The sequence below is a fragment of the Accipiter gentilis genome, chromosome 12 (assembly GCF_929443795.1).
Source record: "Accipiter gentilis chromosome 12, bAccGen1.1, whole genome shotgun sequence".
In the NCBI taxonomy this organism is placed as follows: domain Eukaryota; kingdom Metazoa; phylum Chordata; class Aves; order Accipitriformes; family Accipitridae; genus Astur; species Astur gentilis.
In genome coordinates this window covers 23,104,632-23,127,670 of record NC_064891.1, presented here as the reverse complement: position 1 = coordinate 23,127,670, position 23,039 = coordinate 23,104,632, and the positions used below count along the sequence as shown (strand labels likewise).

Genomic DNA, 23,039 nt, shown 5'->3' with positions numbered 1-23,039 from the left:
GCTTTCCTGTAATACTAGTTTCTGGCATTCTGGTTTTTTCTTGGTTCTTAAAACACGTAAATCTCAGCTGTTCCGTTAAGCAAATAAAAGACAAGTGAATGTCTACACCTTAAAATTGTAGAAAAAGCCGGACAGGGGGCATGACGACGATGACATCTTGTCGCAAACTGACCAGAAATAAAATGTAGAGAGTATAAAGTATAAAGAATAACAGAAGCAAAATGATTTTTCAATCTTGCTGGGCGCGATCCCGCGTTGGGCCTTACGGTCCTTGAACGTGTCCGTTAAGGAGACGCGGCCCTCCCGCCCCTGGGGCGGAGGCGAGCGGGGTCCGGTCCTGCCGGCAGCCGCTTGAGGGAGGGATTCCTCAGCGAGGGCAGAGGGCTCCGTGCCTGCCGGCGGCGCTGACCGCTCCCACTTCAGGGCACCCTCGAGGCCGGAGGGGAGGCGGCCGGGCTGCGGGCAGCCCCCTCAGGGGACGACCGCCGACGGCGCGCCAAGACATCCGCGGCAGCGCCCTCACGGCCGGGTCGGCGCCTGCCGCTCTGCGCATGCGCCGTGGCTTCTGCCCGGCACTAAGATGGCGGCGGCCAGCAGCGTGAGAGTCGGCTGTGCGGGAGCCCCGTTCCGTGCCGAGCAGGTGATGATGGCCGCGGGAGCGGCCGGCGCCTTGGCCCGGCCGTAGGGGAACCCCCCCCACACACACACACCGCACTCTACCCTACCTCGCTGCTTTCCTTGTGCCGGGGCAGCCGCCCTGGGGCTCGCCCCGCCGGCGGGGCAGTGTCTGGAAGTAGTGCGGCCTGCGAGGCTTCCCGGCGGCGCCGCGCTCGCCGCCGGTGGGAGCCGGCCCTCTCGTCCTCTCTGCCCCCGGGTCCACACACCTGTGTGGCAGGCGACTTTGCACGGCCGTCGCTGGTTTTGCATGTTCCTGTGTAATTTACTGGCGCTTGCCTGAGACGTGGCCGCTGTTTGGTTTTTTGTTTGTTTTAAAAAAAAAAAAACACACAAAAAAAATCCCTAGTTGTGATGGTGCTGTTTCTTGCAGTCCCTCTCCATGTAACGTTCGCTTTCTTCAGCTTTAGGATACATCTGAAAATCCTGAAGGCAGTATTAGGCCGTCTTACGTAAGTAAGCATTAAAAGTTAAAGTGGTAACCGAAGCAGTTGTAAAAATATGTATATTGATTCTGTTAACTCTTTCACTTAAGGGGAGAAATAGTCGTGTTGCCTTGTGTAAAATAAACCGTGAGCTCATTAGCTCTTTTCTGGGATTCTTTGCTTTATGAAGATACTGTTGTTGAAGTTGAAAGATACTGTTGTTGAAGTGGAAAAGTTTTAACCTGCAGATTTTGTTGTTGATTATGAAACTTACGAGTGCATGAACTTCCACTGTACAAAACTATTTGGTCAGAGACGTGCTAAAATATCTTTTACAAAAATTAATTTTAAAAACCAAAGAAGTGTAGCCTGTTTCCAGGACGTAGTCTCACATAAACATGATGCGTGCTTGAGTTTTGAATGGTGAATACTCATTTTAAAGTTGATGCAGTTATCAGTGGCATAGAGATGAGCATGTTTTCGAATGCTTAGGAGTTGGGGGGGAGGGAGGATGTCTTTACTAATGCTAGTGAAAATTAAAATGTTGTTTGATCTGTCAGCTTTGTGTGCAACCTTTCTGGCCTACAGTATACACAAATTTTTTGTTTGGTTGGTTTTGTTACAGGAAGAGCGAGTATTTATGTCCTTCAGAATGCCCAACTCCAACGCTAAATTTCATTGTAACCATAGAGGTGGTCAGGAAGCTGGCAGGCGGGAGTTGGTTTCCAGGTCTTTGCAGAGTGCTCAGCATTGCCTGGAGGACCAGGATTTTGGAACTGCATATGCTCACTATCTCCTGGTACTAAATCTAGCTCCTGAGTTAAAAAGTAGTGTCAAAGTAAGTGCTCCTTGAATTGCTTGAAACAATTTTATTTACTGTATTTCTCTTGAAGCTTTGTGACATGTTTTGTGCTTGTGATTTGTTGTGTGTAACTGATTTTCCCTCTCGGTCTTCAAAATAAAAGCAGAGAACAGTAATAATGGAGACAGCCAGTAACTTGTTTAATAAGCTGTGTATCCCTATGAGAAGGGAATAGATACACTTTTCTTTTAGTCTGTGTGTGTCAACTAAGCCTAATAAAAATAGGGCCTTGTTAGTATTGGCTTGTAATACAGTATGCATTAATATACACGCAGGCTCTTGGTATACACTGCTGGGTGATGATACTCTGTGGATATCTGAGAACTTATTTCTGCTTCTTCAAGTGAGCCAACTAACTTGGGATGACAGCAAACAATTGTATGCTGCTGCTTAGGGAAATGAAGGTGTTCAGGTGCATGTCAGGATACCTCTAGATGTTTTCAGGGCTCAGTTCCCTACTTAACTATCAGCAACTCAGTGGTATATGTTTTATTTCCTAGGAAACGTTTCAGTTTACTCTCTTTAAATGGGCAGAAGAGCTAGATTCTCTGGCACGGATTCAAGATCTGTTTAACTGTTATGAACAAGCACTTGAACTGTATCCGAATGATGAAGTGATATGTAATAGTATGGGAGAACATCTTTTCAGGTTTGTAGTAATGTATGTTCAGTTTTTGTAAGGTTCACGTTTATTATTGTATGTTAACAAACAAGGCCCAACTCAGCAGAGCACATAAAATGTGCTTAAAAGTAAATGCAAGCATATGTTTTAATGCTGTATCGTGTGTACAGCTGAACTTTACATGTTTGTCAGCTTAAAATATAGTAGCCAATGCTAAAATAAATGTTGATAGTCACAGCAAAAGAAAAAAAAAAAGTAAAAGCACTTTTACTAAAGTAAAAACGTAAAAGCACTGCATTCAAACATTTTCTAACAATTTATTAAGGAATTACTAAACAAAAGAGAGACCAAAATTGTTCAGAGTCACTGTGTTAACTATTGTTGTGGTTAACGTACAATTTTTGAAGTTCTTTCTTTCCTGCTAGATTGCTGAGAACTAATGTCTTTTAATTCTGGTCCTTCTTGAGGTCACATATAACAGACCTTTGAAGTGAAGAAGCTGGTCATGTATATTGTACTGCGTAGGGCTGTTCTTAAATGGTTTGAGCTTATGCTTTTATATATTAGTGTAAAGCATTCTTTTCCTACTTTTTCCAAACAGTGCAAAACTTGATGCTTTGCTGTTGCTTAGAGTTCTCAGGTCTTCTGAGGCTGGAATTTTAAGATTGAAATCATAGGTTGTAGATACAGATAGTTTTAATTAGGTTTGGGGTTTGTGATTACTTTGTTTTAAGGAACAATTCTCCCAGCATTGCATTAAAATGTACATGTTTCTTGCATTTCATGGATTTGGTTTTTTTCCAGTGCTGACTGATTTATCAGAGAATATGTTACAGGTATCATAAAAATTTGCTTCAAGTTCACAATTTAGTTTCAATATTGCCACTTAATGCGAGTGCTGGCAACTCAAAATTTGGTTGTTTTACAATATGTTCCAGTTAAATATGGTAAAGCGGTTTGGGGCTTTGTAGTATTCTCTTGACTTGAAAATCTGTGAGACTGGATTGCAGAGTTGCTGCTGTCATATTGTTGCAGCAAGTTCTTGTAAACCCTGTTCTAGTTTGTCAAAAGATGTAGTAGTGGATGAAGACTGGTGGTATTTTTGGACTATCTTTGTATTTTAAAGTGATTTGATCTAGAGCTGTAAATTTTTTATTTTTTTTGTAAGGTAATATCAGTGGTTTTAAAGATAATCTTTCTAATGCAAAATATTTCCATTGCCTTTTCATTGATATAAGACCTCTTTACAGACCCACAAATATTTACATGTACTTGGCCACTGAATGCATGCTTTCTATTTATTTGTCATTTTTACTCTTAGAATGGGCTTTAGAGATGAAGCAGCTGGATATTTTCATAAAGCAGTGAAGCTTAACCCAGACTTTGCTGATGCAAAGGAGAATTTTTACCGCGTTGCAAACTGGCTTGTGGAACGCTGGCACTTCATCATGCTCAATGATACCAAGAGGAACCTTACTTACCTAAAAGCTATTGAGAATGCTGTCCGCTCAGGGTGCAAGTCTGTCCTTGATATTGGAACAGGAACAGGAATTTTGAGGTGTGTCATAAGCGCATATTTAACATGAACTTGTTCGACAGCAAATTTTTTTTTTATTAAAATTTGGTTGCTAGTGGAAAAAGTAATTTACTGTCATGCCTTTATTGAGGCAAAACTTAAGAAAGGAAACAAAGCTTTCAGAAGTCAGTGAGTCTGGAGGTCAGAGCCTAGTAGTATTTTTTGATTTTTTTTTTTAATTATTATTATTTGTTGCAGATGCTTTTTTGCCAATAACTGCTGTATAAATTGAATTACTCATGTTGGTGTTGGAGTTGTAATGTCACATGTCCTGTCTTTGAATATTGAACCTAGTATAAAGAGTGGGCTTAGCATAGCTGGGGGAGTATCCTTATGCTACCTGTATATTTTTGGGTTTGGGTTTTTTTTGGTGCTAGCATATCAAGAGGATATCAATTTGTGCAATATCGGTGTTCACACAAGAGATACTAATTCACTCGATTTTTAGACTTGAACTGTTTTCTTAGAGATGTGAAGCAGATGCAGAAATAGAACTTTAAGAAAACTCAGTATTCTGTCATGCTTTACCTAAAATGATTTAAACTGGAGGGGAAAATCCCTGATTCTTGTTTTTCAGTATGTTTGCAAAAAAGGCAGGAGCATCTTTTGTCTATGCCTGTGAATTATCGAAAACCATGTATGAACTTGCCTGTGATGTGGTAGCTGCAAATAATATGGAAAGAGAGATCAAACTTCTGCATTTGAAGTCACTTGATATAGAAATTCCAAAGCATATACCTGAAAGGTACGTTGTTGTGCTCTGTTGTGATACTATTTTTAATTTGCTCTTAATTTCAAGAAAATTGAAAATACCCTGTGATCTAAACAGGAAGTAACTTTGATATTACCTATGATATTACCCATAAGGTATGTATGTTCTATGTTTTTATAGAGTAGTGCAGAAATGACAACCTGTTCTTTAGATCATACTAATGCCTATGGTAGATCAACAATGTCATAAATTGAGGAGTTTAATTCTTTTATGGTGGGAGCTTTGGGGCATATGCAATTATATTGTAGCAATAGGAAAAGAGAAATTAGATTACTACATCAAAAGTAATTTTAGCACACTCTTAACAGCTTGTGGCTTACTTCTGCAGCCCATGAATAGGGTGGAGGTGTGTAATAGGGCCTGCAAAGAAAGACTGTTTCTGGGATGTATTACACCACTGCAACTCCATGTCAATTTCTGTATTTGTCAAGAGAGATCAGAAATTGCAGATTGTCTGCCCCTTCTGATCAGGGAATGAGGGAAAACCTCCCCTCCCCTCTGTCCCCTGAGGAGCGTGCTACTGTGTTTGGAGGCAAGAAGGTGCCATATGATGTGCATGGATTCCTGGTGGTTTGCATCTGAAAGTCTGGTGGTGGCTGGGCTGACTCTAGCTGTGAATATCAGCACCTTGCTGTGGGAGGGATACATAGGGCTGTGAGTGTAGCTTTAGTTACTGGAAGTAAAATTCAGTGGAAGGGTGTTGCAATTTGTCCTGTGAGAATAAGTTTTTTGTGTTTGTATCAAGCTTTTTTTTATATATATATATATATATATATATACACATCTGCCCACCTGTCTGTATAGCAGAGATCCCTGTGCTTTGGAAAATTAAGTAGCTTATTTTTCAGTGTACGTGATCTAGGCTTTTTATGCTACCCAGCTCTTCCTTGTTCACTGTCCCATTCAGCAGGGGTTCTTCAGGAGGATCTGTAAATTTTTGGCAGGTAGAAATCTGAGGGGATTTTTTTTGTCTTGGTATATGTGAAGGACTGGTTGATCATTTCATCTCACCACTACTAGGGATGCGGATTAACTGTGGGAAGGAAATAATCTATTTTACTTCTAACTACTAACATTTAATAAAGTGTCTGGTGATCGTACAGGCTCATAATCTAAAATGATGAAGCTCCCGTGGTTTTAGCATACCAGTCAAGCCTTGTCTAATTGTGTCAGCTGAGCTATAGTAACTGATTATATGTGTCCTCTTAGTGTATATGATGAGTTACTGGATGTCCCCTGTCAGGAATAAATGGTTACTGTTCTGGAAATGTCTTACGCCGTATGTTTTTTGGTTTAAATCCAAAGGATTTAGTATTTTAGGGCCTGCTAGTCTGCACAGGAATCTTATTTTGTTTTGATTATAGTTTTGGGGTTTTTAAATTCCTTTTTAACACACATGCATGGATGCATCTTGCACAAGATTCAGACAAAATACATATTCTGCAGTATCATTGGCTGTGTGCCCAGGCTGAAACATCTTCCTATTTTGGCTAGATTCTTCCCCTACAATTTATTTATAAACACTGAACAAGAAGCTTTATGGTAAACTCTTGCTTATTATTTATTCTCTTATGTCTGCATCTTGAATAACTTATAACAACAATTCAAAACACATCATTTGTTGGAAGAATTAAATTGCCCATCTGTATTGAAACTTCAGAACACTGGTAAAAGTTTTACTTTGAGCTCGCATTGGTGTGGTGGGTTTTTTTCTTTAAAAGAATGTTTAACAGGAATGTGTGTTATACATTATATTTCATGGTGCTCTTTTTCTTATCTAGAGTTTCATTGGTTGTCACAGAAACAGTTGATGCTGGTTTGTTTGGAGAAGGAATTGTGGAGAGCCTGATACATGCTTGGGAACATCTACTTTTACAACCAAAGGTAGGTGTTGTGGGTACATACATATAAATGGGATTACTGTTTTGTTTGATATATATTCATGCATATATGTATGTGTGTGCATGCGCATGTGCACACATTCACAGATATATGTGATTGAGGAGCAATGGTCTCATAAATACATCATACCTATTTATATTTTAAAAATGCACAATCTAGGTTTGTTCTATGAATTTGATTTTTGGCAAAAGGCAGTGAGGCAGCTGCATACATTGTAATTCTGCGAGCTCATGTTCTGAGTAGACAAGATACTTTCAATGTATGTTTCCCTGATGTAATCTTCCATCGTACAGAGATGGTTCACTCTTGATCACTGTTCATTCCTTTTTTTTTCTTTCTTTCTTCTCTTCCCTCCTCTCTCCCCCGACCCCCCCTTTGTAACTAACACCAAAGGGGGTTTTGTGTGTCTTAAAGGCACTATTTTCCTGCAAGTTGGATTACTTGAGATACCGACTAGTAGCAGAAAGTTTTGTCAGTGTAAGCAGAAAATGTTGAATTATGGTGGAATTATTTCTCATCATAACCTAGGGACCAGTCGATTATAATGTGGCAAATATGCCATGTGCTTATGCTCTTAATTTATTTTTGCTAACTTTGAACTTTTTTGGAAGACTGAACAATTCCACTGAGTCTTGGATTTTACTTTATGTATTTTGTATTTTAGCTAGCACACATTAAGTGAAGTAATAAGACAAGGAGTCTTATATGGGTTAACCTCTGTTAGGCCTTATGAAATGGAAGGACTTCTCTTTTTATTTTGACTTTGCCTTGATTCCAACTAATTTAAAAAAAAGTCTTACCTAGCTGAAAGCTTTTGTATTGTATTGAACTGAAACTGATGACCTCTAGTGTTAAGTATAGGAATGATGCATAGAGGAAAGGTCCTCAAATGTTTCAGTATATTCTAATGCAATACAAATTAAAAAAACACTTTTAGAATTACACAGAGGAAGTAGTAGGCTGAAAAGTAAAGCTGATGTGTGGATATATTGAAATACAGTATTTAAGAAACTCCTTTAATGGTCATCTGGAATGACAAACACCAGAAACTTTACTAGTCACTAAGAACTTACTGATGTTTTGACTATAACCTTGAATGGCTCGATATGTAACCTAGGCTTTGCAGTAATAGTAGAAATAGGTCACTGTCTTATTGCATGTTGTTGTTCATGTTTTCACAGCCTAAAAATCAAGATGTCAGTACTGGAGACTATGGCAGAGTTATTCCTGCAAGTGCTACAATATTTGGAATGGCAGTGGAATGCAAAGAAATACGTAGACATCACAGGTATGTTTAAACTCTAGCACAGTTTGAACCCATATTTGTAATTTGGGAAGAGAGACTGGTGATTTTGTATTGAGGATTTTTCATTTACTGTTCTCTTTATTTTTTTGAATGGCTGATTATCAGTTTCATATCTGTTTCACTGAACAGATTTCTGCTACCACCCTTGCCACCCCTTTTCCAGGCTCTCTCCCCCCCCCCCCCCCCCCCCAATAGTGCCTTTAACACCAACACCACCCCCAACCCCTGCCATGGTTCAGACTTTCTGGATCACTTCATCAGAAACTCTTGGGTTTCAGTTATGCTGAAATACATGCCTTTAACACATACTAAAGAAATGTAATTCCTTAAGAGTAAAATTACTTCTTAATTTCTATATTGGAGATTCTTGGATTAATATTTGGCCCTTATCCTTGTTTTACTGTCTTTATAATCTGCTTCATACTTCGCTGCTGGATCTAACCATTTCAGAAGATGAGGACAGGATCTTGTAAAATCTAAGTGTTAATAATCCCACCTGGCATTACCTTTCTGAGTATGTGCCTTGCCTTCTTCTGAACTAGCATACAGTAGGGTTTCTTTGCTGAGACCAGTTCCAAGTGTGCATCAACTACTTTATTCATTTTTATTCTGATCTTCTAGAACAGCATCATTGTATGGAGGCAGTCTGAGAGGTTTGGATTTCATGTATTTTGTTTGGGATTAATCTTGATGCAGACTAAATAAAACACTTTTACAGGAGCTTCAGTGTACTGAATGAAAAATAGCCAGTGATTTTTCTAATGCAGTAGACCTGGACAATGCCCAGAAAGAGACAGAAGTTCCTATAGCAGATGGTTGTAGAAGAACTTTGCTTATAAGAAAGTTAATTATTCATCAATTAGAAGATAGGTTTTTGCCTTGAAACATGGCATTGACTGTTCCTTACAAAATTTATACAGAATGAAAGTTAATGTACTGTAACTTTGGATTGTTGAATTAACAATCCATTCTAATGGTGTAGCTTAAGGTCAGGTGGCTAGCAGGGCTGAAACAATTGCCCCAAATTAATTATATGCTGCAATAAGAAGAAAAATGTCACTTTAAATTTTCCCACATTTATAGTTTGAGATCCTTTTGCTCCGGTAAGAATACCTGTCTTAAATCTATTTTAACAAGTGCTTTATGTAAAGCTTTATGTAAAATACTTGCCTATCGTCAGATTTAAACTATCCAGATCTCTCTGAATTATTCTGATGTGCATGTCTCTACTCTTCCTTAAGTGTTTTCATGATCTACAGCAAAACTTCTGGGTTTGGATGGGTTTTTTGAGCTAGATGCCTAACGAAATAGCAGTGTGAAAATACTTCTTTTTTTTGCATGATTTCTATATCGTCTAGTACAGTTTCTGTCTTGTACAATTAATATAACTTCTCTTTGAGCTCTTCCTCATTATTTAATTTTTTTGAGTGGTTATAAGTAGATGTAGAGCCCAGAAATCTATGAATACCTGAGGTTTTTTTCTGAAGTACATTTAAAAGTGTGTTTAATCTATCATCAAACACTGATTCATCTTGCTGAGGGAGGGACTCTCACTCCAATTGTTGATAATCTTGCATGTCACAGTCATTTATCTGTGTCTGATCTGCTTTGTGTTCTGTCCCTTTGTTTTAGCAATTTTAAGTTATGCTGCATTTCTTGTGCTCTGATTGTTTTTAGGGGTGTTTTTTCCTAGGATATAGTGAAATTCTAGATAAATTGTACCACTTTTCATATAATTCTACTTCTGGTGCACTAAGCCAACTTTATAAAAAGTTTTATGCTGGTTTACCCCTTATTGTAGCTTTATTACTTGATGTTTTGGTGATAGTTGTAATGTTTCTTTACTATAGCTGGTGCTACTTGTACCCATCGTTTGTGTTCCCTAGAATGGCGATAGGGCCTAACTCTGCTTTGGTGTTAATGTAACTACGTTGGTTTTTTAATGGCTAGTTTTAATTTTCTCCTGAAGTCATTGTTCTCTCTTTGAAGCAGTTGTTTCACATCCATGTGAACATGTCAGTTAATTTGTTCTTCTGGAAGTAAACACAACTTGTGAGAAGACTCAAGTTCTACTGAGGATAAATTTAGACTTCCACAAAACTTTTAAGATACCAGAGTATACTACATGCTGTTTTTCAAGTTTGAACTAGGTATCTTTCAAGAGTCATATGTACAGTAAAACAATATTCTAGGAGAACATAGGTTTGCTACATGAGTGCATCTACATTTAGTCATTTTGAATAAATATGCCAGAATATTGGTTAACCTACTAATTTAAGTCACTGTAAGAATTACTGGTTTCAGGTATCTTTAATGTTTTACTTCTAGTCGATTAGGCCCCAGAAAGAGAGGCAATACAGTGACTGTACTTGTATGCCTATGTACTGAAGCCGGAAGGGTTCATGATAATATAATAATCTGCTCACCTCTTCCACAATACAGGCCTCATACAGCAGCTGTTCTGTTTTAGTTGTAATATTTCTTTTAAAATAATACATGGTTTCAATTTCAAATGAAGGAGAATACATTCTCATCCTTGTTGTTAAAATATCTAAGTTACTTCACTGAGCAGGTGAGAAGATTATAAATGTTGATAATGTTGCTGTATTTTTTAGTATTTATTGTGAAGTACTTACTACTTTGTGCTTTCTATATATCACATACACTTTTATTGCTAGGGAATCTGCTCCAAAGACGGAATCTGATTTAATTTTTGTCTTTTAGCTATGCTTAATGGTCAAAGTATATTTGCCTAAGAATCCAGGTTATGACAAAAGGCAACTTACTCAATTCTGCAATTGGGAGCTTTAAGGAGATGACCGTGTCTGATGAGAATATTATCAGACAGCCTGTCTAGTCTTAACTGTAGGGAGAACTTTTGCAGGGAGGGGAGTTTCCTGAGAAAGTGATTCAGAATTAAAAATAGTTCTAGAAATAGAAATTTAACTGGTTGTCATTTGACCTGAGTGCTAGATCTCACTAAGAATGTAGATTTGATTGATAGCTGTCACTTAAATGGGAAACAGTAAGTCCTTCACAGACAAATGTACTTTTTTAGAATATAGTGTAGCTTGTGCAAGACTCCTCTCATGTAACTTCCTGGCTCGTACTTTGAAAATGAGAATATATCTTAAGTCCTCAAACCTAAGAGGCGGACAGTGTATGTAAGTAATTGTTTTAAAGCAGTTATAGCATTCTTTCTTCTTTTAAGCTTTTCGTACAAGATTGTTCCTAGAAACCTGATTGATCCTCTGTCTTACAAGAGAGGATATGTGTATTCTGAGTTGTCAAAGCCTTTTCCACCAAGAAATCAACACTGAGACTTTCTTTGCAGCTATGTAACTATGAAAAATGCCTTACTCTGCATAGATTGTGCTTGATAAATATATAAATGCAAAATGAAAGTTTTAGGTCAAAGAGACTCCAAAAATGCATTTTTCCTATTGCATATCTATCTTTGTTCTGACTCTTCTGTTCACCTGAAAGAAACACCTTCACTATCTGTCTAGTGCAGCAGCAGAAGAAAAACTTCATTTGTTCTTATTATCACAGGGTATATTCTTCTTTCTAGTTCTCTGTCAAGACTCAGTGAGTTGTACTTACGGGGGGAAAAGTCTGTGGCCTTTGACAAAGGACATACTGGGCTTTTTCTCAATTTCTGGTGACAGCATTCAGTTCTGAAAGTGATGTGCATTTTCTGTGCTTTAGAGCTGCTCTGAACATAAAAACCCCACAGAATTGTTTTACTATTTTTTAGTTTTTCTATTCTTACACTCTATGCATTTAAAAATACTTAGCCCCACTGGGAAGAATTTCCTTTGGGTGTTTCTGTCAAATTATTTGAAGTTTCACTTCTCTTTTTTCCTTTACTCCCAGAGTGGGAACACAAGAAGTTGCTGGTGTGTGCTTGTCAAATTCAGTGCAGTTCTTTAGTCCAACATACGCTTCTGCTGGTTCAGAGGAAACTGTTGAACCTTACACCACTGAGAAGCTCAGTCGTATTCCTGGGGGTTATGTACCTCTGACAGAACCCTGTCAAGTAATGACAGTAGATTTCAACAATCTGCAGGTAATGATCTTTTTTATGTCCTATATATGTAATCTATTTATGAATAACAAGAGTCCCATATCTTACTTGCATTCCAGGTTCAATTTCAGAACAGTTCCCAAGTGCGAAGTTGGCAGGGCTGCACTGAAATCCTCTGCTGGTTTTGATACTTGTCTGTTTTTGTGGTGATGTGATTCATCAGATGACAATCTGAGTTTTTGAAGGTGGAGTTTGTTTGTTTGTTTGGCATAGGTTAGGGAATTAAACTAGCTCACTATAGGATCAAAAAACTGCCAGCCTCAGTACAGGGAGGGGGAGGAAGAATGCAATAGACCCATCTTAAATGATTTGTGCAGTTGTAGAGCTGACCGAAGTTTATTCCTCTAAAGTTAGTCTTCAAGAAATGGATGTATTTTACATCTGGCATAAAAATGTCTGTAAAAAAGGTGTAAAAGAGAGGTGAGATGAGGAAATTATCTTATCCTGTTCAACTTGTTTGAGTCTACTCTTCAGCTCCCTTGGTGTCTTACAGTATTTCTGTAATGGCATTCTAAAATATGGTAGCATTATTTTGTGTATTTTGCACAAAATATGTTTGTATGTATATACTAAATAGGCCTGAACTGTAAGGCAAAGGACCTCAGCTACTTGAGGCTGAGCAAGCTAAAAAGATCTGATCTTTGGTGTGTTTCTGGCTCATTGACCTGTGGTGAGGAGTTAGCATTGAGTCAGAGCTTAAAATAGATTGTGTTATATAAATGAAATTATTCTTGGCTACTGCTTGGCCAGGAATTGCAGCATTTTCTGAATCAATAGCTTTTCCTAGTTGGCTTGTCTGACATCCTGAGATTAAAAATGAAATAAGACAAGGCTCTTCAGTGTACCATTGGGAGCGATCTCTCTGTGACCTAATGTTGCTTCTGCTTCTAGCATCAATAAGAAACTATTACTCTCATCTGAGAGATGCCTACTTGTAAGCATCTGCCTGCTGGCAGACATGTAAAGATAATTTTAAAGAGTAAAGAGCACTGTTACTCTTTAAACAGTGTTTCAGAACTGCTCCTTTGAAGGTTCAGTTAGACCAGTGGAGGATTCCTGTCATGAAATGGTAAGATATCATAAGTAAAAGTAAAGGGAAGAAATACAATTGATTTATTTTGAATCATTGGTTACTGTTTGTTGTTACTTTTGTCACTGGGCAAATACAGCAATTCCAAACACTGGTAGGTTGCTTTGGCGGGGGGGGTAGTTTTGTCATGGCCACGCCTGGATGGTCAATTGGTGCAGCTAAAAAATAAAAAAGAAAAATTGTCTGTGCTCCTATCGGAATAAAAAAACCTGCAATACTTACAAACAGTAGCAGAATTGCGTACTAAAGATTGAAATTCAGATAAGAAATCACTTAGCACTAGTAAGGTAATTTCAAAGACCCATTTTCTAAACTTGTATTTCAAAGAATGAGAGGGATGTTGCATTTATTCTGCTTGTACCAACTATCCAGACCTAAATTGACAGAACTGAGAAAAAGACTTAAAATATGGTGCAACAGTGTTTCTCAAACTGAGTTATGGGAGGATTCAAAGACATCAGTACAGATCAGAGAAATAATAAGTCAAAATAAAATAAAAAAAAAAAAAAAAAGAAAAAAGGCAGCTGAGTTATGCTGATTACTGCTATTATTAGCAGCAGCAGCTCAGTTCCTCCCAGGCAGGGGAACAAGGTGTGGCCATAATTACAGGCTGCAGACACTTGCACCTAGCCCGGTACTACCTGTGTGCATGTTTGCTGGCAGCAGATTAGTGCCACTGGGAGTGGAAGTGAGTGTTTACCTCAGCAGCCAGTAATCAAAGCTCAGTCTCACTTTCAGGCCCTAAAGGAGCTGTGCTCTTGCCAACAATTACAGATATTGGATCTTTCTAATTTTCATGAGAAGTTACTGTGTGGACTATTTGAGAAATTCTGGATTAAGACATAGGAAACTTGATAACTGCATTCTTTCTGTAGCTTTTGTTTCTATTTGTAGTCCCATTTACTTTTTTAATGCATGTTTTCTTTTTTGGTTTGGTTTTTTTACTACCTATTCCTGCAGAGCTGCTTTATTTTCTTCACTGTCTCTTTCACTAAACTAATTGATAAATTGCCGTCCTGATGTGCTAGAGCTGTTTGAGTCTATAATTGTCATAAATAATAGAAAAAGGTTTATGCAGTGGACAAATGTGAGGAATAAATATGGGATGAGCAGCATGGTAGAGAGCAGGGGAAGCTGAAGTAACTGCCTTCAAGTGGGTTTTTTTAAGTGTTGTGTACCACAAGAGAGGAATGTAATACTACAGTTACTAGAACCTGTGGATGAGAACCCTGGGCCTGCTGCTTTTGAGGAATAATCAGGAAGAATATTTTTAATATCAAATATACTTCTAAACAGCTATAACTTCCCAGAAACCAAGAAACAGATGTATGCTTGTGCTCTTGCTGCCTTGCTTACGTGCTTCAAGGGACTTACTGCCAGGAAAGCTTCAGCTTACTACTCTTTTCCTCCCCGTTTGAGGATGTACAGAAGAAATGACTGGCGGCAAAGCACTTCTACTGAAGAGCAGTGAGATCTTACTATGATCTTTATTAGCATCCAGTAATTTTAACATGTGCGTCGTTCAGCCATCCCTCAATTGTGAGGAGAGAGGTAGACCAGCTCTTGGAGAACACAGAATGAGAATAAAGAGGAAAAAAATAACAAATGCAGCATGTAAGAGCTACTCATGTTCTTAGAGTAGAACTTCTCTTTTGCCCTCTGTATTATAAGATTGAAAGGTTAGGAAGCTGATAAATGTTTAGGAAAGGCTGTTACTAGGCAGAATGTTTTGACCAAGAGAATCTTTGGTCCCTTGTACTTGACCTCCTCTTAATTGGTTTTTGCCAGAACTGTCTCAAGACATTGGAGCTGGGCCTTTTATGTTCATGAATGTTGGTAGCAGAAGGTAGTTACTGAGGAAAATAAATCGTACATGGAAGAAGACTTAATTACTGTTACATACTCAAAACTTTGTAGGAGTATTGGAGAATTTATAACCTGATACCTTTAGGGGAGACCTTGGTTCTTCCCAGTAGTGAAATTGTACATACCTGAACTTTTACAGAAAGCCTATAGCCCAGGTATCAGAGAAAATACCCTCAAAGATGTTTGACTTAGTGTTTTTGTAATGATTTTTGCTGAACCTCTGTTCAAGTGAATTCAGTGCTTAAAGTATTTCTAGCACTGATTGAACACAGGTTTCAAGTAAAGCACGTGCCTAAGCGTTGGCTTGAATCCAGCCCAAAAGACTGGCTGTGTTTTTATTACTTCTCATAAGGCAAGCCTTGCCAGTCTAAAGCCTTTCTTGCAGTTTTCAGTGTTTTTAAATATGTATGTTCTTAGATGTAGGCACGTTTGCTTTAATGGCTGATGGGTGCAGTTTGGTCATGTGGATAATTGCACTTGCATGTGGGAAGACGGTTCCTATGCTAGTGAGTGCTAGTGATGATAATTGGTATTGTAGCAGCTTGTTAACTTCAGATTTCTGTTGGGTGTCCTCATGGACTGGTGCAGAGATTTGGGTAATTTAGTGTAATAAAACTTATTTTTTTATTCATGGAAAGAAACTCATTTTTTCTCTCTTCTCACTTTGGTCAGGAGCTGAAAAGCCTTGCAGCTAGAAAGCCCTGGAAGCTCAGCCTGCCAGTCACTGAAGGAGGAATACTAGATGCTATTGTGGTGTGGTTTGTACTACAGCTTGATGATGAGCACACTCTATCTACAAGTCCCAGTGAGGAAACTTGCTGGGAACAGGCAGTCTATCCTGTGCAGGGCCTCCTTGGTAAGTCCTGTGGATTTTCTTGTTGCAGTACATTAACTTGATTTCACTTTGGTTTTGAGCTAGTTAGGTTATCTCAGAGGTTAAGAAGTGGCAGCAGATACGTTTAGGAGAAGTTCAAAAGCAGAGAGCTGTGAGGTGGTTCCTGATCATGTTTCTGGATTGTAGTGTACAATCCCTGCATCGGGGCTTGTTCGTGGGACTCTGCTATGAAGCAGATAAGGGACCTCCTTAAGATCTGGGAGAACGCTTTTCATTTCATTAAGCTGTGGGTTTTTTTCTATACTGAATTAAATGCATTGTGGAACAACTCCAAAAAGTGGGGCTACTGACTGGCTCTGCATAGTCAAGATGTGACTTGTGAAAGGGAGGTGGTGTAGGAATTGCTAGATGCTACTGCCACAAAAACAAAATTAAACATTCCCACCTACCCCTTACCTCCATTTTGGACTCAACTTGAATACTGTTCCACCCACAGACATAGTGGCAGTGTCATTTCCAACAGCCTTTACTCTCCATTTACCCATTTTCAGTTCTCCTGTTTCATAAGGATCATTGAGTCTAACTCCCTGCTCCTCACAGGACTACCTAAAATTAAGCCACATGACTAAGAGGTTGTCCAGATGCTCCTTCAACTCTAACAGGCTTGGTGCTGTGACCACTTCCCTGTGGAGCCTGTTGCAGTGACTGACCACAGTCTCAGTGAAGGACCTTTTCATAATGTCCAATCTGAACTTCCTCTGACGCAGCTTCATTCCATTTCCTCGTGTCCTATCGCTGGTCACCAGAGAGTGATCAGTACCTCATCCCCTGCTGTCCCACTTGAGGAAGTTGTAGACTGTGATGAGGTCACCCCTCAGCCTTCTCCCCTCTAAGCTGAACAAACCAAGCGACCTCAGCCACTCCTCATAAGTCTTGCTCTTGAGACCTTTAACCATTCTGGTCACCCTCCTCTGGACACACTCGAATAGTTTGATGTCCTTCTTATATTGAGGCACCCAAAACTGCACACAGTACTCAAGGTGGGGTTGCACCAGTGCAGAGTGGGACAATTGCCTCGAGGCAATTGTCCTCCCTTGACCGGCTAGCTATGCTGTGCTCGATGCACCCCAAGACACAGTTGGCCCTTTCGGTTGCCAGGGTGTGTTGTTAACTCATGTTCAACTTGCCATCAACCCAAACCCCCAGCTGTCTTTTCGTGGGGCTGCTCACCAGCTTCTTGTCCTCCAGTTGTACATATAACCAGGATTACCCTGTCTCAGGTGGAGAATCTGGTGCTTCCTCTTGTTAAATTTCATACTGTTGGTAATTGCCCAGCTGTCTAGTCTATCCAGCTCTCTCTGTAAGGCCTCTCTACCCTTGGGGTAGTCCACAGCTGCTCCTAATTTAGTATCAATAGACAGTAGGGGCAGCTGTGCCATAGACTGGTTCGACTGACAGTGTAGGGGAGGGAAGAGACTCAGCCTACATTGAAAGAAATGTTTGTCAAACTATAGCATTTTTGTTTTGCAATTCTGGTCTGTATCAGTGGATTTACTTTCTTAGAGCGTATGCAGAGTATCCAAAGACCATCTTGAGCTGTACACTGTAAATGTTCCAGTAAAATTTACTTTTAATAAATTACCTCTTCTAAACTGTAGCTATTGTTTTCCATGTAACTACAAATTTACCTTTGTCTACAGGAGGTATTAAAATGTAAACATTTAATATTTAGCATTTTAAAGCAAAAACAATTTCTTTACCAGTATGTTTTTGAACTCTAATGTTGACAGAACACTTAAAGTAATATTTATTTATTGTAGAAAGGCTTATTTTGAGAATAAATCAATTTTGAATAGTGTGGGACAGTTTAAGGCAAATGTTAAGGCACAATTGCAGATTTCAGCTTATGGGCTACAGACTAGAACAATTCTTTCATACACACTAGTAACAGCTAATGAGGTAATGCTTTTTTTTTTTTTTTTTTTTTTAAAGCACTGTATGGCTGCTTCACTGATGTTTGCTGTAAAGTAACTGATGTTACTATTTTGTGCTGTTTTGCCAAGATTATTCTGTGAAGACTGGAGATACTGTGATGATGGAAGTTTGCTGCCAAGACTGCTACTTGAAGATCCAGAAGGTTTCTTCTTTGACTTCAGAGTGTGGGATGGACTTCAGTGACAGAGATGACACACTGAGTTTGGGCAATGAGGCTGAATTATGTAATGCTCTGGCTGGTCTTCAGACAACTAGCAAACAGGATGGCAATGGTCAAGTATGTGTGTTGGAATCCACAGAAATAGCCCTGCTGAACAATCTACCATACCACAAATGTTTTAAAGCTGCCATGGGCAAAGTGCTGTTGTCATTAAATCCAACTAAGGACTTGCAGTCCATGGATGTTGATGGACATGGCAGTGGGATGAACCTCCAAGAGAGTCAGAACAAGAGCTCTCTAGATATGGCTCCTGACCCTTTGTACATTTTAGATGTATCTGAAGGCTTCTCCATCCTGCCAATTATAGCTGGCAAACTTGGACCAGTTAGAGCCTATAGTTCTATTGAGAAAGAACAGCATCAGGCAGCACTTAATGTAATTTCAGAAGCTAACCATTTCCCTAAGGAAACACTAGAGTTTTGGCTCAGCCACTTAGAAGATGAAAGTGTGGTTCTACAGAGACCCAAATCAGACAAATTGTGGAGTATTATTATCTTGGATGTTATAGAGACATCAGGTTTAATCCAGCAGGAGGTGATGGAAAAGGCTGCAATATCCAGGTACAGTATAAATTCACAAAAGTATTCCTAGAAATCTGTAATTTTCTGAAAACCTCTGAAAATATTCCTTCTAACTACAAAATTACTGTCACGTTGGTTCTATAGAGCAGGAAAAGCTTGTTTTCTGAATGGTTCAACCTCCCAGAGTGTTTCTGGTGGGACCATTGTATACACGTATCTTCTAAAAAAAGTGTCAAGATTTGACTTTCATAGACTTCTTTATATTTTGTACACAAGAATATGAATGGAAGATATTATTCCTTGGGTCTATCGGAAGTTCCCAGGATAGCCAACATCTTAGCAATTACTGAGGTAGCTTTTAGTGCAAGGTTAGAAAAGCCCAGATTCATTTACATGTCAAAATCTTGTTGGAACAAACTTGTACTGCTAAAAGACAACCCCTTGGTGTTAGAACAGCCGGGGAGGCAGCAACAAAGCTAGCTGTTAGCCATGGCAGGAAGGGTGGGAAAGAATGCAGAGCAAGAGAAATAAAATAATGGAAACAGGTGGCAAAAAAAGTAAATGTGAAACAGGTTTGTGTCCTTCTGTGGTGCTAGGGGAATCTTCTCTGTTTGACTTCATGCTTGGTGATGGCAGAATATTCCGTATGATTTATGTTCATTACCTTTTATAAGCTTTGAATCTTTGGATGACTTGAAAGACTTTTTTTGCTGTAAGAACAAATGGGAAATTACTCTGACTTTTGTCATATGCAGACTCAAATCTGTTGGTGTGAAAATACATCCAATAGTGCACTACTTACCTACCTATGAAAAGAGGCCTGCTGTAGGAAAAGGAAACCTAAAACAATCTGTATTGAATTGGAGGTGTTTGATACTATGCTGAGTGAAAGCTTCTAGCCCTTTGCTGCCCTCAGCAGTGTGATACTCTGTAGCAAGAGACCAAGCAAGGCTCATGTGTTCTTTTCAGGAAAAAAACGCTGTCTCCTGTATCAACTTTTGTTAAACACTTAAAGAAGGGTGACTTAAATTTCCATGAGTTTTTGTTTCCTTATGGGTATGCTGCCTTCTTAACCAGTGTCTCCCAACAGTATGTACTTCCTGACTTGCAGTTTTACTAAGTATTTCTGCCAGTCCTTCAGTGTTAGATGCTGCTGCTATGAATAAAACCCACTATCTTCATCTTGAAATATCACTGTTTCCAATATTGACACAGAGAAAACACGACTTAGTTCCATAGTTCTAGTATTATGTGACAAGTTTTCCTTTTTTGTCTGATACAGCTGTATGGTCAAATGGGATCAAACGGAAATGCTTAGGAGCACTTGACTTCAGAGGAAGAACTAGTGTTCCTTTCTTAAACGTACTTAATGTTCTTTCATTACTGATGAATGATATGCTTTAAAGGTGAAATCTCTCTCGTTTTACAGATGTTTACTTCACAGTGGAGGGAAGATTTTCCCACAGTATGTGTTGGTATATGGAATGCTTGTAGAATCAGAGTCTCTGTTACTGGAGAGTGCTGTTCAAGGAACAGAACCAACTCTTGGGTTTAATATAGCCCCTTTTATCAACCAGTTCAAGGTAAGAAGTTGATGGGTGTCTTCCAGGCACAGTTCCAAAGCCTGCAGCTGCCTAGCTGTTTAGTTTTGGTGTAAACTGCAAGAAAACTGAAGAGCTGAATCTTTTTCATATTGTTGAAGTTATCAAGAGAGGTTTATGTGACCAGACAGGGACCTCGAGATAAACTAAAATGGGTAATGTTTGTTTTAGAACTGGTGTAGAAGTTTTGTCTGAGTAATGAAAGATGCAGTGTTACTGTACAGAATAGTGATTGTGCTGTTACTATCTCCTTCACCACCTTGTACCCCAACAGTCACACTTCAAAAGGGACTAGAAGGGTGTATTTTGCATTTTGGCTGTCTTACAGGCATTACAGTAATTTCTAGGAACTTTTGCATTATTAAGTCTTTTAACTTTTCACTTTTTAATGGCTATCGATGCCTGAAGTTATGGTATATGCTCCTAGGTACCTGTTCGTGTGTATTTGGATCTCTCTACATTACCATGTCTACCCCTGAGCAAGCCAGCAGAGCTTTTGAGGCTAGATCTCATGAACCCTTTGTTGAACAGCTCCAGCAGAGAAGTGAAGGTGAGTGGTGTATACATAAAGTTAGAAGTGTGCTTAACTGCTGTTCTCCAGCGCTGCTCATTAATTGCTTACCTTGGCTGAAAACTTTAGTACAGAATTTACTTGTCTGCAGGTATCTCTGAAATGGATTAAAATGGTTTGAACTACTTTATTTTCTTACTTCTTTGAAAAGGGTGTAACTGATTCATATTTTAAATATTTTTAGGTACAAATTTGTAAGTCTGGCCGAGTCACTGCAATTCCCTTCTGGTACCACATCTATCTAGATGAAGACCATAGCTTGAATACATCTGATGCATCCTCACACTGGAAACAAGCTGCAGTTGTTCTCGATGAACCCATCCAAGTTCAGGTTGGAGATGAACTTGTGCTTGATGTTCAACACCATAAAAGCAATATTAGCATTACAGTTAAACGGTGAAGAGTGTCATGTGTAAACTGATTTGTGGTTAATTACCTATGCATAAATTGACTGTTCATGACATCACTGATGTTAATTTATATTAAAGTCTAAATTTTATCTACTGATCAAAAAAGCTATTTTGTTGCTTTAATAGTTGATACTTACCTTCCACTGATGGACTAAAACTTGCACTGTAAGGGTATCTTACCAAGCAAGCAGTTAGGGGAGGTATTGTCTTCACTGCAGCAAAAGCCTGATTGCTAGCTATTGCAGTGACTACAACAGTGGGACAGACTTCTCTTGCTACCATATCATCTGTAGTAAGAAAAAAAGCATCCAGATGCCTAGACCAGAAATAAACAGCTGTGGCTATTCAGAATAGAGTCCTTGTTTCTCACACTGAGAAGTTCCACTTCTCAGTTGCCAAAGCGTCTGACTTAAGTGTATTGAGGTGTTAGCCTTGTAGTAGGGACTGTAACACTGCTGCAGTATCACAAGTTAGTGTTGCATGTAGACAATTATAAAAAGTTGTAAAGGAGTGCTATTGAAGAACTTAAGTTGTATAGTGGAAGGTAAAGCCAGTAAACTTTTTCGAATCCCTCAGAGAATCATTTCTGGTAATGTAACGGGCCTGAACTCTTGTCCATATGGAAGTTGTATAAAGTATTACATCAGTTACTCCAGTATTACTGCATCTCTTCTACAGCATTACATTTTGGTATAATGCAGGTAGCAAGTTCCTTCTATTAAATTTATATCCAAATGGAAGAGTAACAAAAGCTTCTAACTCAGCATTGATTCCACCTCTGTAGAGATATGAGGAAGACTTAGCAAGATATTTCTGTAGCTAAGTTTCTTTATACTGTGCTGTCCATTCCATGTAGAAAAGGCATTTCTGTGATCTTTCCTTAACAGAAGCCTGTATCTAGAGCCATCCACAAATAATTTTTCTAGAATCTCAGTGCATGCAAGATCCATATGTACTCTTTATTAGGTCAAGTGTTTCAAATAGGTGCTCTCAGTTTAGCTGGAGCTGTGGTTGTCCCAGCCTGCAGCTGAACCTGCACCTGATAGATTGCTGCAATAAAGCTCCTTCTAGAAGGGTGGAGGAAAGGTCTCCAATTTATTTTATTTTCAAAACAGAGGTAATGACTAAGTCAAGTTTTCTGAAGATAAACTAACTGGATACCATCCTTTATCCAAGGGGTACAAAGCATAACAAAATTAAGTGAATTACAGTAGGGCAGAGGCTTTTCATACTAAATAGAAAACAGCTTTTCTTTAAAAAAAAAACAAAAAACAAAAAAAACCCCAACAAATCTATGGTCCATAAAATCTAAGTGACTGTCCAACACAACTAAACCTAGTAGGTACAGGGTATTTTCACCAAAGTGCAGTTTATTATAGAGAATTATTTAGGCTTCTTGTGCTGGAAAACCTCAGATAAAAGCACAACCAGTAAATGAGAAGGGTTAGGCATATTTATTAAATTTTTTAGCAATTAATAAGACAGCAAAATGAGCTAAAGAAAAATGAAGGACATATTTTACCCTGATGCAATGAGACTAAGTACAGGGCTGAAAATGACCATTACTGAGTTTTCAAGCAGTGTGCTAAGTAAGGCAAGAGCAATCTTTAAGAATTCTTATTAAAAGCTGGGAGAAGATTAGGCAGAAAACAGTGGAGGAACAAATATGGTTAATACAGAGATGAAGCACTGTTTGCAAATGA

General features: G+C 38.8%; 1 protein-coding gene across 2 annotated transcripts; it reads left to right on the top strand.

Moving 5' to 3' along the window:
• The first annotated feature begins 562 nt into the window (after window positions 1-562).
• Window positions 563-22,575, top strand: PRMT9 (protein arginine methyltransferase 9). Of its 2 annotated transcripts, none has more exons than XM_049815050.1 (14): window positions 563-640; window positions 1,080-1,127; window positions 1,726-1,938; window positions 2,463-2,611; window positions 3,906-4,142; window positions 4,738-4,905; window positions 6,714-6,816; window positions 8,016-8,122; window positions 12,017-12,209; window positions 15,856-16,039; window positions 18,082-18,793; window positions 20,184-20,337; window positions 20,783-20,905; window positions 21,111-22,575. In XM_049815050.1, exons 3-14 carry the CDS (start codon window positions 1,741-1,743, stop codon window positions 21,324-21,326), a joined length of 2,544 nt encoding a protein of 847 aa, XP_049671007.1. In that variant the 5' UTR covers window positions 563-640; window positions 1,080-1,127; window positions 1,726-1,740; the 3' UTR covers window positions 21,327-22,575. The 2 variants fall into 2 exon arrangements, with proteins under 2 accessions (XP_049671007.1, XP_049671006.1); XM_049815049.1 differs by having other exon boundaries at window positions 575-640; window positions 1,049-1,127.
• The last annotated feature ends 464 nt before the right edge of the window (window positions 22,576-23,039 follow it).